Genomic DNA, 12,212 nt, shown 5'->3' on the forward strand with positions numbered 1-12,212 from the left:
CATATTTTCCTCTTTTTTTATACTTCCCATCAAACAGATGTCATTACAAAATACTGATGAATTCTGCTTAATTGGTGCCCTTCAAACTAATTACATCTACTTACCTCTCACGATTAATTGGCTTTGGTGCTCCACAGCTGCTGCATCATTTCTAGCTATACAGGTATAATTCCCATTGTGCATCAGCGAAAGATTAGAAATCCTTAAGGAGCTGGTGAAGTCAATGTTGTCAATCGTCACCCCGAGGCTGGCCGGGATCGGCCTGCCGTCCTTCTGCCAGGTGATTGTGATGGGCAAATCCCCGGAGACCACCACGCAGGGAATGAAGACCCGCTGCCCGATGGAGAACCGTGGGAACTCAAAAGGCTGAATAAAAGGCGGAACTGAAACAAAAGAGGAAAGAGGAGCTATTGCAGTTACGGTCTCATTTCTGAAAATAACATAATGGAACAGATGTGCAGTGCTGAATACATAAAATCAACACCTTCGACAGCCATGGAGCATTGTTTAGCTAAACAAAAATCACGTCTCTTGGAAAAAATACCTTTTTTTTTTTTTTTTTCAACTACCCAATGCATAAGCAGAGATCACAAGCAGTGAAATCCCTGGCTTCTGGAGACACCACACACCACGGCAGATTCCTGCAAGAGTACTGAGCACCTCTTCTAGAAATCATACTGCCAGCTTGCGACTCCCCAGGACTTTCAGCAGTGACACTGCCTGGACGGTCCAGGAAAAGCTCAGCAGCTTTCAAGGTCTGGTGGGAGGGCCTTGCTTAGGGTCACAGAATAAACCTGGAAGAGGCTCCAGCTTTGCTTCTGGGATGTGATGAAAAGGAATGTGAACTTCTCTAACTGCTCCTGGCACTTATTTTTTAGTGTTTCAAGTCACAATTCTCAACAGGATGGGGTAAAGGTATGAAGTGAAAGGCATATACAGTACTTGTAGAACAGCAAATTAAGTTAAAACTGATTTCTAAACAGAGGGACAGTACAAGGCATAAATGCTCAAGCTGACATTTCATTCCTGCTAAGCATGTTTTGCTTGGCAAATCTTTTTTTTTCTTTCTTTTTACAAAAAACCCATGAAAGAAATGCTCTTATTTTCTTCCATTGGGAAGAATTCTACTTCTTAAAAAACATTTTATTTTCAAGTATTTTTAATAAAAGCAAAGGAAACAGTGGGTTGTATTCAATAAACAAAGCAAGAGTTAATGGGGGTGCCTTACTTTCTCTGGGTTGTGGTTGGAACATTTACTAAAAATTTGGTAAATTGAGACTGAAATACCGGATGAAGGAACTGAAATCTTCTCCTCTTCTCAGGGGAGCACTCTAACAGCCAGGGCATTGATCTAAGATAGGTTTCTATCAATCACTCCTGAAATGACTATAAAACCAACTTTGCAAGCAGTACTCAAATACTCATTTATCAAAAAAGAAGGTTCCTAGAGGTTAGGTACCTTATATATAGGAGTGCATTTTCCTATTCTTGCCTGAGAGGTTACTTATATATACTCTGTAGTACATTTGAACATCTTTAACAGGAAAGATTGAAGAATACCCACAGCAGAACTTTTATACTGCTGGTATATTAGCTAGCTTCAGAAGAAAATGGAGTTGGTGACTTTATCTAATTGTATTTCCTTTGTCCTTTCACCCTTTAGCAAATCCAAGGCTGTGTTTTCCCCAGAACTGAAGCATAAAAGAAGCAGACAAACTCTTCAAAGTGGTTGCAATGTATGCTAGCCCATTGACTTCCCCAGCAGCATTTTTACTCCTCTGCCAGTGTCCTATTTCTGGGATGCAAGGATGGGTATTTGTGACCATTACTGCATTAGCTGAAAGCATTTCTTTTGATCATTGCGTATGTTGGCTGCTCCTCCATTAGGAGTAAGAAAGTTTATCACTAAGGAAGTGATACCAAACTCCCGGAAGGCCTAAGGCGTTGTTCAGAGGTGCGTTCAAATGCTTGTGTATGTGCGCATCATGGTGCAAGAGGTTGACACAAATCAGATACTAACTCCGCTGTTTCTGGCATAGCTGTGATGCTGTTTGATGAGGAGAAGTTATGACCGTGCACAGCTGCCACAGAGAGGTAACATCAGGCACAGGGTACCACAACTCATCCTTAGAGGCTTTCCCTGACTTCCTCCGAGAGCAGCTCGCTGTCTGCGGTTGTGAGAAGTGCCGCTGCAATCAATTTTTCTCACACTCTGTAATGCCTTTTCCTGACTGCCGTCTCTCAGATCACTAAAACCTGTCCTGTTGTGTTTTGCAAATCTGGTAGATCAGGCATACAGAAAAAAGAAACTCAGTATAAATTACTGTGTTTATTTGAACTTTGTGCGCTGGAAATGAACTGCTTTTTCACTTGGGGACCTGGTGTCACAAAGTGAGGCAAAATGTGTGCCTGCCTCTTCTAATTACCTTAGCACAGCTGATGCATTCACATGAGATATTTTGGATTCTTTGTACATCAGCAGGAAAAGGCCAAATTTCTCTTACCATTTATTGACCAGCAGTTTATAATATAAGTGGGAATGAGAAATTTTTAGAATGAGACTGTCAAAAAGTTTTGACATAACCTTTCCCCTTGATGAGTGCAAATATCAAAAGGCCAAGTTCCCCCCTTACTGTGTTGGCTAGCACATTTCTGCCCAAACCCTTCTCTTAGTCTCAGGCATCGTTACTGAAAGGTACGCTAAAATTCACAGCAGGGCGGCAAATTGCTTCTGTATTTTCTGCTGAGTGTGTAACAAATTTGAACCAATCTTTCACGGACAAAATGATATCAGAAGTCAGACAACATATTGCTCAAGGATTATTATGTGCATCTTCACTCTCCATCTCCCTGATGAAGAAAACAGAGCAAGATCATTAGGTCACATTGAAGTATTTTTCAGAAAATATTGATTTGCAAGGCTGCATTTACCAACTCTGAAATTTAAGTAGCAGCCTGCAGAGCATTTCAGAAATTGGCTAAAATATTTATAGACAGCACATTTTCCCTCTACTCAGGTTTTTAAGATACAGAGGAAACCAACATTTATTTCTGCTTCATAAAATATAATATATATTCAACCTGCAGCAGCTTGCAGTCCTGACAAGGAGCTTATTTTAAAAACCAGTGTATAATTTAAAATGAGTACTTAAAAAAAGTAAATAGCTTAGTGATAACTTTGAAGTATTGGAGAATGTTTTTCAGCTACAGTATTTACCAGTTTGGGCTGATAAAGGCAGTTCCTTGTGACCTAACACAGCAGATGATAAATTTTCTTCCTGCTATTTTCAAGAAGAAAACAATCACAAAAAATCACTTATTAAAAACTTAGAATAAAGCATACCTGAAGTCAGGCAAATAATACAAAAGCTGCCATATATATCTATCTATATGTATATCTCTGCAGTAAAAACTTACATATACTGTTGATAGAAGAAAATATCAAGCTTGATTAACTAGCATGGGCTTTTTTTGTGTGTGTGTGTGTGTAAACTCAAGCTGTATCATTGGCAAACAGCACTAAAAAAAAATAAAAGAGGGATGTATACTACTTTAACTCTGAGAGAAAATTTATAGGACAGATGCATTTAAAATGTGTTTAAAATACTTCAGGTGTGTTGAAGTTTTTTCCTTCCTTATATGTAGCCTTAGTTTGACCATACTTCAGAGCTTGCATTTGAATTTTTATTAAATTATGCTATTTTATATATAAGTTGTTTCATGTTACCTATATAGAGAAGGCTGTATGTGTATGTGTGCTTATGTACATGGAAGGGATGTTTCCTCCTCTACCCGCAACACACAAGAGTGAAAATCTCTCCATGCAATGAAGCACAATGTCTTGGGAATGCTTTATTGATGAGTGCTTGAATTAAGTGTCTGTTTAAGAAGAGGAGCATGGGCCAGCCTCATTAGTGCTAATGCAGGAAGATTTAAATTATGTTTTTGTGCCCTAGCAAGGTCTTCTGTACCTCTGGGAGATTACTGTAAAGGAGGGCAAGGAGGGCTTCCATGCTGCTCTCCATTAGCAGAGGAACATCCTTAATTTCTTGCCCTCCGTTCCATGGGAGTTATGTTGGAAGAAACTGCTGAGATGATTCACTAAAACAGAGTATCCTGCAGATAGCCTGTCTCCTGCAGCAGCCTTGTGAGCATGGTGCACCTCTCCCGTGGCTCTGCATAGTAAAATGAAAGTCATCCTCCGCTTTATCATTAGAAATGGTTCCCTAACGGATCTTCATGCAACGATGCTGTTCACAGGAGCTGTGCACACAATATAAGATACCTTTAGCAATGAATACTCACAACACAGGTCCATTCGCTGATGCAAAGTAATAACTACCAAATTATGTAGCTTCTTAAGGCAGCTGTGTGACCCTAGATTTCATGCACTGGGAGTGCAAAAGCCAAAACTGTTTTGCCTCTGCACAAACCCTAGCCACAGCCTAGTCATTTGTAAGTTTTTTCTGCCATCGATTGTTTCTCCTAAACAGCTCCATCCCTTGTGGGTGATGGTCTGAGCAATTGCACACAGTCGCTGAAGCACTAGATTTTTCTGCTTCTTTCTTGTATGTATTGAGCCTTATCAGTAGGGCATGTCATTCATCGAACTATCTGTTAATGGCATTTACTGAGTCAAGCCTCATACCCTGCTCCCTTGTTGTGTGCTAATGTATCCTGTCTTGAAAAGAGGGAATACCATTATATTCTTCAGGCCCTTCTAAGTGTATGCATTGAAAAACAAAGAACCAAACTAACCCCTGTAATACCTCTGCTGTTGCACATTTCTCTCTACTTGTAGGTTCATTCGTTACCATAATTAACCCTGTATTCAAACATCTTCAAAATCTTACCACAACAAGCTGTGGTATTTTATCAGGAACTGTTGCTGAGCGTGGCAGAGCAGACGCTGTGGTGCGTGTTTCCCAGGGGAGCTTATGAGAGAGGCTTCACCCTTCGGCTTCGTCCCCGCTCCCCATGTAACACTGGTAACTCACAGGCTCCCTGATGCTGTTCTGAGAGCTCCTCTAAAACAGGAGAGGATGTGAAATGTTGCGTAGAAACCAAGATTGCTTTTACGTCATGTCTCGTCCATCTATCAAACCGCCTCCTTTCAGCCTCCATTCCGAGGGGTAAAGTGCACGCCCTTACCATGTGAAGCACCCTGCAAACCTGGGATGGTGGGAAGCTCGGTTCCCTGCCCAAGGGGATGTATTTGCTATTTATTTTTTAAAAGAGAAAACCTTGATTTGAAGATAAGATAGCAGCTACAAGAGTATATTAACACAACAAGCAGTTACCTTTATTGTTAAAGTGCCACCTGATAAAAAGCCTCACTTGTAGGCTAGGTATCCAGAAGCACTCACTAGTTATTTTTACTATGCTTTTGGAACCTGGTCCAGAGCAATTGCCCTTGTTTAGCCCCTAAAGTGATCTTTGTCTTCAGGTAACATTGTGGAAAGTTGAAACGAATTAAATCACTAGAGCCAAAAGTTCCAGGTTTAGATGTGAGAGGGCTTTAACAGAATGATTTCTGGCTCTGAAAATCATTCCCGTGAGGAGTTTGACTGATTTCACACTAGCTTCCCTTTCATCTCCAAGGACTGTACAAAAGCAGCTGATTTTGTATCACCCTTCTGCTTCCACAGGGCTGATACTGTCTGTCTTTTTTTTTTTTTTTTTTTTTTTTTTTTGCATGCTATGTATTATACACTTTGAATTGAAATTAGGCCAGCATACTCCAGATCCGCACTGTCATGTATATATGATATGTATACGCACTTCCCGTATGTACTTACACACACAGCTAATAGCCCACACTAACTTGATGTAGTAAAGTGCTTAAAATTTTAAGAGTGATTTTAACAAATATATATGAAAGTATTTCAAATATAATTGACAAAATAAATAGAAAAAAGAGAAAGAACATGCCTTCTTCTAAAACCAAAGTAAACAAAGCTGCATAAGAGAGGAGGGCTAGCTTTTGATAAATCCAAACATAATAAACAGATGCTCTTGAACTCCTTAGCTGAGGCTCTTATTCAAGTATTAAGGCTCATTTCATATTGTTTGCACAATCCATAAACAAACACATCCACACACCAACTTAAATTTTGTTTTAAAGATAAAAGACTGTGCACAAAACCAGTCAGTTCTATTTTAGATTTAAGTGAAAAGTTTTATACTTGTACATACTAATTCCTCATCATGAAGACTAAGATAGTAATGAAACAACTTTAACATACATTTTTGGGTGACCATTTGCTGCAGTGTCAGAAGTGAAGTCATTAGTATAGTATATTAGAAGTGTACCGCTACAAAATAAGACACTTAACTGCAGCATCCACATGATACTCGTGAGCTTTTAAAGAATGTAAGTCAGCTATTTTAATGCAAGGCTAACCTTGGGTTGTTGTGTGTTGAATGGCAAAAAAGTAAATAGACCTGTTAAGTCTCACATATTGTATACCAGACTGTTTTCTTCAGGTACTTCTACGGGTTAGATGCTGGGGTTCTCACATGGGAGATATCACTACCAAAATGCACGTTCCCTTAAATCAGACTGCTGCCACTGCTTGCTCCCTGTGAGAAGTCCCCATGCCCATTACGTGACCTGAGAATGACTGTTAAGCCGATTTCTGCAGGACCTTTTGCATGACTGGACATTCCCATCCATTCTCACCACATGGCCCTTGTGTGATTCATGCATATGAGAACTCCGGGCACTGTGAGAGATCTGAATATTTCTTTCTGAAGAAGTTGCAACAAGCTTGGAGGGATCCAAAAAGATATTGCATGGGAGAGTGAAAGAAAGGCAGAAAGTGATATAATGAAAGAAGTATCTGAAGGACATCAAGGCCAGAAGTTTTTTCTGACTCAAATTATTGGCAAGGTTCAGTCAGTAGGACAGATAAGAAATTACGTCTTAGATACGTGCATGAAAACTGAATCCACACTTGCCATAATCCATGCCACAGACTGAAGCATAAACAGATTAGCAGGTTGATGACAGCATGCACCATGCTCCCAAGAACCTTTGAAGATTTCCCCTGATCTTTTTTCACTTTTGTGCCTGCGTATTTTTCACTATCATCTAAGCCAGCCCTTCCTGAACTGATCTGCAATGCAAAGCCACCGATAACATTTTTATATATTAGAAAAAGCTAGATACTTCCCAGGAAAAATGAGGACAATCTATTCAAACAGTTGCAATGTGAAGTTACTTAGAAATAGCCCCTGTTTGGTTTGCTTATTTTCTAAAAAGAAACAGGCTGGTACAATTCTTTTACGTGGTTCACAACAGGTGAAGTGCTATCACTTTGGCATAAGGCAGTGAGAAGTCTTCTAAATCAATGAGATAGATACATAAGCTCTACAAGATCAGAAACAGGCCTTTTGAACACGACACTTTATTTTAATGATGCTGCACCCTTCCCTCTAAGGGGCTTCTTTTTCAATTAATTTCTGTCAGAGAAGTGTGAATAGCAGCAGGCTGTTTACATGAGAAGTGTGTCCCATGAGACTGATGAAAAGAAAATCATCACTTACTACTGATGGCTTTTACTGTAGCTGAGAAAACTATTACTATAAATTACATAATAAAAAAAAGGAGATAATGACTCACTCCTGGTTTTAAAATGCTTTGAGATCTAAATTGCTGTAGAAGAGATGCTGCCATTATTATTTTACCATCTTGCCACTTGAAGGGTTGTTTTTCAACAGAAATATGAAACTTACAGATGGGTGGATAATATAACCTCTTTCTTTGTTTGCCAACACTTTTCATTATAAGACTATTTTTGTTTGCTTGCAGTTTGACTTTTGTTTGGATAGTATTTTTCCAGGCCAGGTGTCTGCCTCAGGCTGAGTCATTTCATCTGGAAAGTTTCAGCTACAACTGTTTGGCCATTTCCAAGAATAAGGAGAAAGGGTGGAAAAATAGGATTGCAGTATATGTTGATCTTACCATAAAAGCAAAAAAAAAAAAAAAAAAAAGGCATTGTGAGAATCTGAGAAGTCCCACCTGACCCATGGTTAGCAGCATGGATTTCAAGTTTGGCAGGTGATGGCACAAGCATCAGATATTCTTGCTGTCCCCATGAAAAATCATCACAAGGGTGCCCAAATTTTGCAGTCTGAGCAAAAACCAAGTAAATAAATAGACAAAACCCCCACAGTTATCACATCTTGTGAAGACATTTTCCAGTGACTAACAGCTAAGAGCTCCCAGGGTTCGAGCAGCACTGAGCATGTCCCAGCACCACCTTCAGTCGCTGAGGCAGTTCCAGCCACGTGGGGCAGGTGCAGGCTGGTGAGATGTCAGAAACCAAAGCAGGCAGATTTGTCTCTCTAGTGCTCATACAGCTGCCCGTGCTGGGCCCAGGAAACGTGAGAAAAGTTATTTCAATGCAGAGAGAAAGGAGATGTGGGGGCCAAGGGACCAGAGTGGGGAAACAGCCTGCATTCCTGGGCATGCAGATAGCAGCAGCAAGCGATGGAGCAGAAGATCAAAGCAGTGTCCAGGATAACAAAAGGGAATTATAGAATTAGATTCAGAGGGGAAGTCGGAGGTTGGGAGCAGGCTTATGGTGGGATTGCAGAGGTGATGGGGTTTGATAAAGTGGAGTTGGGAAACTGGCTGGGGATGTGAGACTGGGACAAGGAAGCAGTGGGGTGAGGTACAGCACAGACAGTGAATGAAGACCCACGTCAAGGGGACACAGACTGAAACCCAGGGGAGATGGAGAAAGTGAAGACTGGCAGAAAGGGAGGATTAACCGGAAGCTGGGATGAAGGTTGGGAGCTGAAGGGGGAATACTAGTTTTGAGTCATAACAGGACACTGAGGAAATAAGGACTGAGATAGGAAAGACGTAGAGGACCAACTGGTTTTGAAACCCAGAGCAGAAGATCCAGGACTTAGGCAAGGATGAGCTAGAGAAGACTGAAGAGGACAGGTCATATTTAGGAGGAAAGAGCACAAAACCCTACATCTTCTACAGAATATTCTTCTCCTTAGGATGTCTGACTTCAATAGTCCTCTGCCATTGGCAGATGTATATGAACCCCACTGGCAAATCACTAGAGCTGGGCCAAATGCAGAGTAAGAAACTGGTGCTTCTAAGAATAATTCTGTCATTGGCAAGGACCTATGCAGTATCCTTAGCAAGGCCAATCTCTATGATTACTTCTGAGGATGTCAGTAGCTACTGTTTCCATTTTGCAGAAGGGGGAGGAAAAGGGGTTCTGTTTACTTTACAAGAAAGCTAAAAAGAAAATTGCATTTAACCCAAGCCAAAGAAAACATGTCGCAAGGGTATTATTACAGTTGCAAAAGCAAGTGGTCGACAGGTATAAAATACCAGAAATTAAATATGTAAGTACAGTCATAGCCTCTCCCCTGTTAGGTATACATTATGGGTGGGTAGTTTTCATGGCTTTTTGTCAGAACCCAGAACTGGCCAATTCATTTGTCTAAATATAAAAAAATAATGCCAAGATGGCTTGATTTCCAAAAAGCTTCGTTAGGACTCAGGCACTGTTCCAACAGAGCTATGTCTGCCAAGCAGAAACCTGCATATTTTCCTGCCAGCTTATCCACTTAGCTCCCAGTAGCCAGCTTATGGGACTGCTAGGTTCCAAGATCCAGATTTTGGGACAGAGACAAGGGACAGGCAAGGGATGGGTGGGTAGGCGTGTGGCATGCCACATCTCTGTGGGACTGTTATTTGGAGTCTACAGACCTCTGTGGTAGGTGGCTATGAAGACAAGGGCACCAGTTATTCCTAAAAAACAGGACAATTGAATTCATGTGGTGTCTAATTGATTCTTCTGATCAGCAATGCAGAGACGTAGCTGGCCTAAGGTTGAATAGCACGTAAGTGCCCGGCTCCCAAGCTTTTGGCTTCCTGACAGCCTGCCAGGCAGGAGGATGCACAGCAAGGCTCTATCAGCCCCACTCTTGGGTTCTCTGGCAGTCAGGATCTCATTTCAAAGTTATTGTCAAGAAACATTCTGTCCTCTTGTCTGAGGACAGACAAGAATGTCCTCAAGATTTTACTTTCATTGGGTGTTTGTAAATATCAAAATAATGTACAGAATGGGCAGCCCTCTTGTATTTGATTACATGGTCATGCTTTTTCATATCTTTATTTGGATGCTGCTTTTACCAAGTCCTCAGTCAAGACAGAACGAGGATGCTTCATATACTGGAGAGTTTGGAAAGTGGGCAGTAAATGTGGCAGAGGACTACAGACAGGAAAGGCCAGTCGTGTGCATGATGCAGAAAAATGCTGCCCTGCAGAGCCAAATTCTGTGTTCACCTTTGCCACAGATCTCTCAGATAATGTTAATTAAATGACTCAATTCTGTCTTTCCCAGGGAGTTGCTAAGGTGGGTGATGTGGTTGATCTGAAGAAGGAAAAAGAACTCTCAGAAGTAACTTCATTTCAATGGGAGCAAAGCTTTGAACATATAAATGCAATATAACAGCAAGTGAACTGGAAAAATGAAGATGTAGTCTTCTGAAACTGAATATACAAAAATTTGTGGATACTTTAAAATTCAATCTGTGCCACAGTTACCATTTGTCAAAGTGCTCCTGATCACCCAGGTGGGTTTTGAAAATGAACACATTGTTTCTGAAACACTTTGATACCACAGAGATCATAATCTCAAAAAAACTCATGAGGAAATTGGTAATTATGTCTTCAGAACAGAACATGGAGGAAACAAAATACCAAGTAACAGCTCATTATGTATCATCTACTCTGAATCACCCTTCAGATGACTGGTTTGAGGTCACCCAGGAAGCTTGTAGTAAAACTGAGAACAAACCAAAGGACCCATGATGTTGAAGATGTACAATAATTCTCCCTCTGTTTCTCTGAAGAAGAAATAAGTATACTGATGGTACGAGAAGCTGAACTATAAATAAGGATATTTGGGCACTGATATTAACTCCTCTTACAATGTCATATTTCAGAGTACTTTCAACCTCCAGAATGCAAGCTGGGCCATATTTTGTATTTCTTGGAATCAAATAGAAATGCCTGAAAAGTCATCACATTAACTTTGGAATCTATAAAATGAAAAGGCAGCACAAACATTAACAATGTTTTAAAGCCACAGGCCACTTCTGACTCTCCACTAATATGTTAGATAAAATCACTATGTAGTTATGGGAGAAAACAATACATAGCCATCTAAACTGTGGCAATGCTGACCTCCAGCTACAACAGCAGAACATTGAGAATTGTTCGGGTCTGACATACAAAGATCACCTTTGACATTTTGGGCTTAGCATATGAGGAGAGGCTATTAACCTTTTTTAAAAAACAGTGTCTTGTCAAGGCCAGGGCATGATGAAGTAACTAGGGCACTTTGCAGGCAAATTTGGCAACTCCAGATCCATAGGTATGAGCCACGCTGACACGTTTGCTTTGCATGTGCCATGGATTGCTTTTCACGCTGCGACTTGCAGTGCTCCGATGCATCTGCCTTACGGAGAATATGTAGGATGAGGCTGTATCACAGGTGCAGCGGCACCTCAGCCCATCAGCACTCTTCAAACGTGACACATTTATGCAAGTTATTCAGAGTATATTCAGTCACTGTTTGGGATTTCTGACCAGCCAATGGCCCTAGCAGCTGAATATCCAGAAATAGGGTAGAATACCTTCAAGGAAGTCAAATAATTGACAAAAGTTACAGTTAAATCCAAATTGATAGAGCTGGCAATCTGCTTTCTTGGGGAGGAATTGTCGAGTTTGAAATTGTAACCCAGTGGAAGAAAAAACAGCACTGCACCTGAGATACCAGCTAGCATTCTCAGTGACTGGTAAGGTTTTGATCTAAATGCTGAGCTGTAAGGATAGACCACTGGAATTTTTTTTTGGCTAAATTCATTTTGATAGTCATTTGAAGAACAGTATCATCTAAGAGGCAGCATCAGATTTACCATGGTGAACTGTTAGTGCAGCAGCAACAAAATTACTATTTTAGCATTCAGTTCTAAACTGCATTCAGAACTAAACTGCATTAACAGATCTGTGATATTATTGTAATGTCAAGCAAGGTACCACCTACATGAAAAGAAATGGTGACGTTAGTTTTTTATGCCACAGAATGTGAGCAGTGCCCCTGATGGTCTCAGTTGTGTGAGATGTCATGTCTTTCAGAGTCCAAATGGCTAGGGGCTTAAAGCTAATCCCC

At 40.6% G+C, this 12,212-nt stretch overlaps 1 protein-coding gene across 2 annotated transcripts in view; it reads right to left on the minus strand.

The window, feature by feature from the left end:
* DSCAM (DS cell adhesion molecule) overlaps positions 1 to 12,212 on the minus strand; it is a 471,940-nt gene that overhangs the window by 163,315 nt on the left and 296,413 nt on the right. For both annotated transcript variants that reach the window (XM_075772425.1, XM_075772430.1), the window contains exon 9: positions 105 to 383. In XM_075772425.1, the coding sequence (XP_075628540.1) occupies positions 105 to 383 (279 nt within the window). The remainder of the gene's footprint in view (positions 1 to 104; positions 384 to 12,212) is intronic.

Source organism: Balearica regulorum, chromosome 1 (assembly GCF_011004875.1).
Source record: "Balearica regulorum gibbericeps isolate bBalReg1 chromosome 1, bBalReg1.pri, whole genome shotgun sequence".
Classification (NCBI taxonomy): domain Eukaryota; kingdom Metazoa; phylum Chordata; class Aves; order Gruiformes; family Gruidae; genus Balearica; species Balearica regulorum.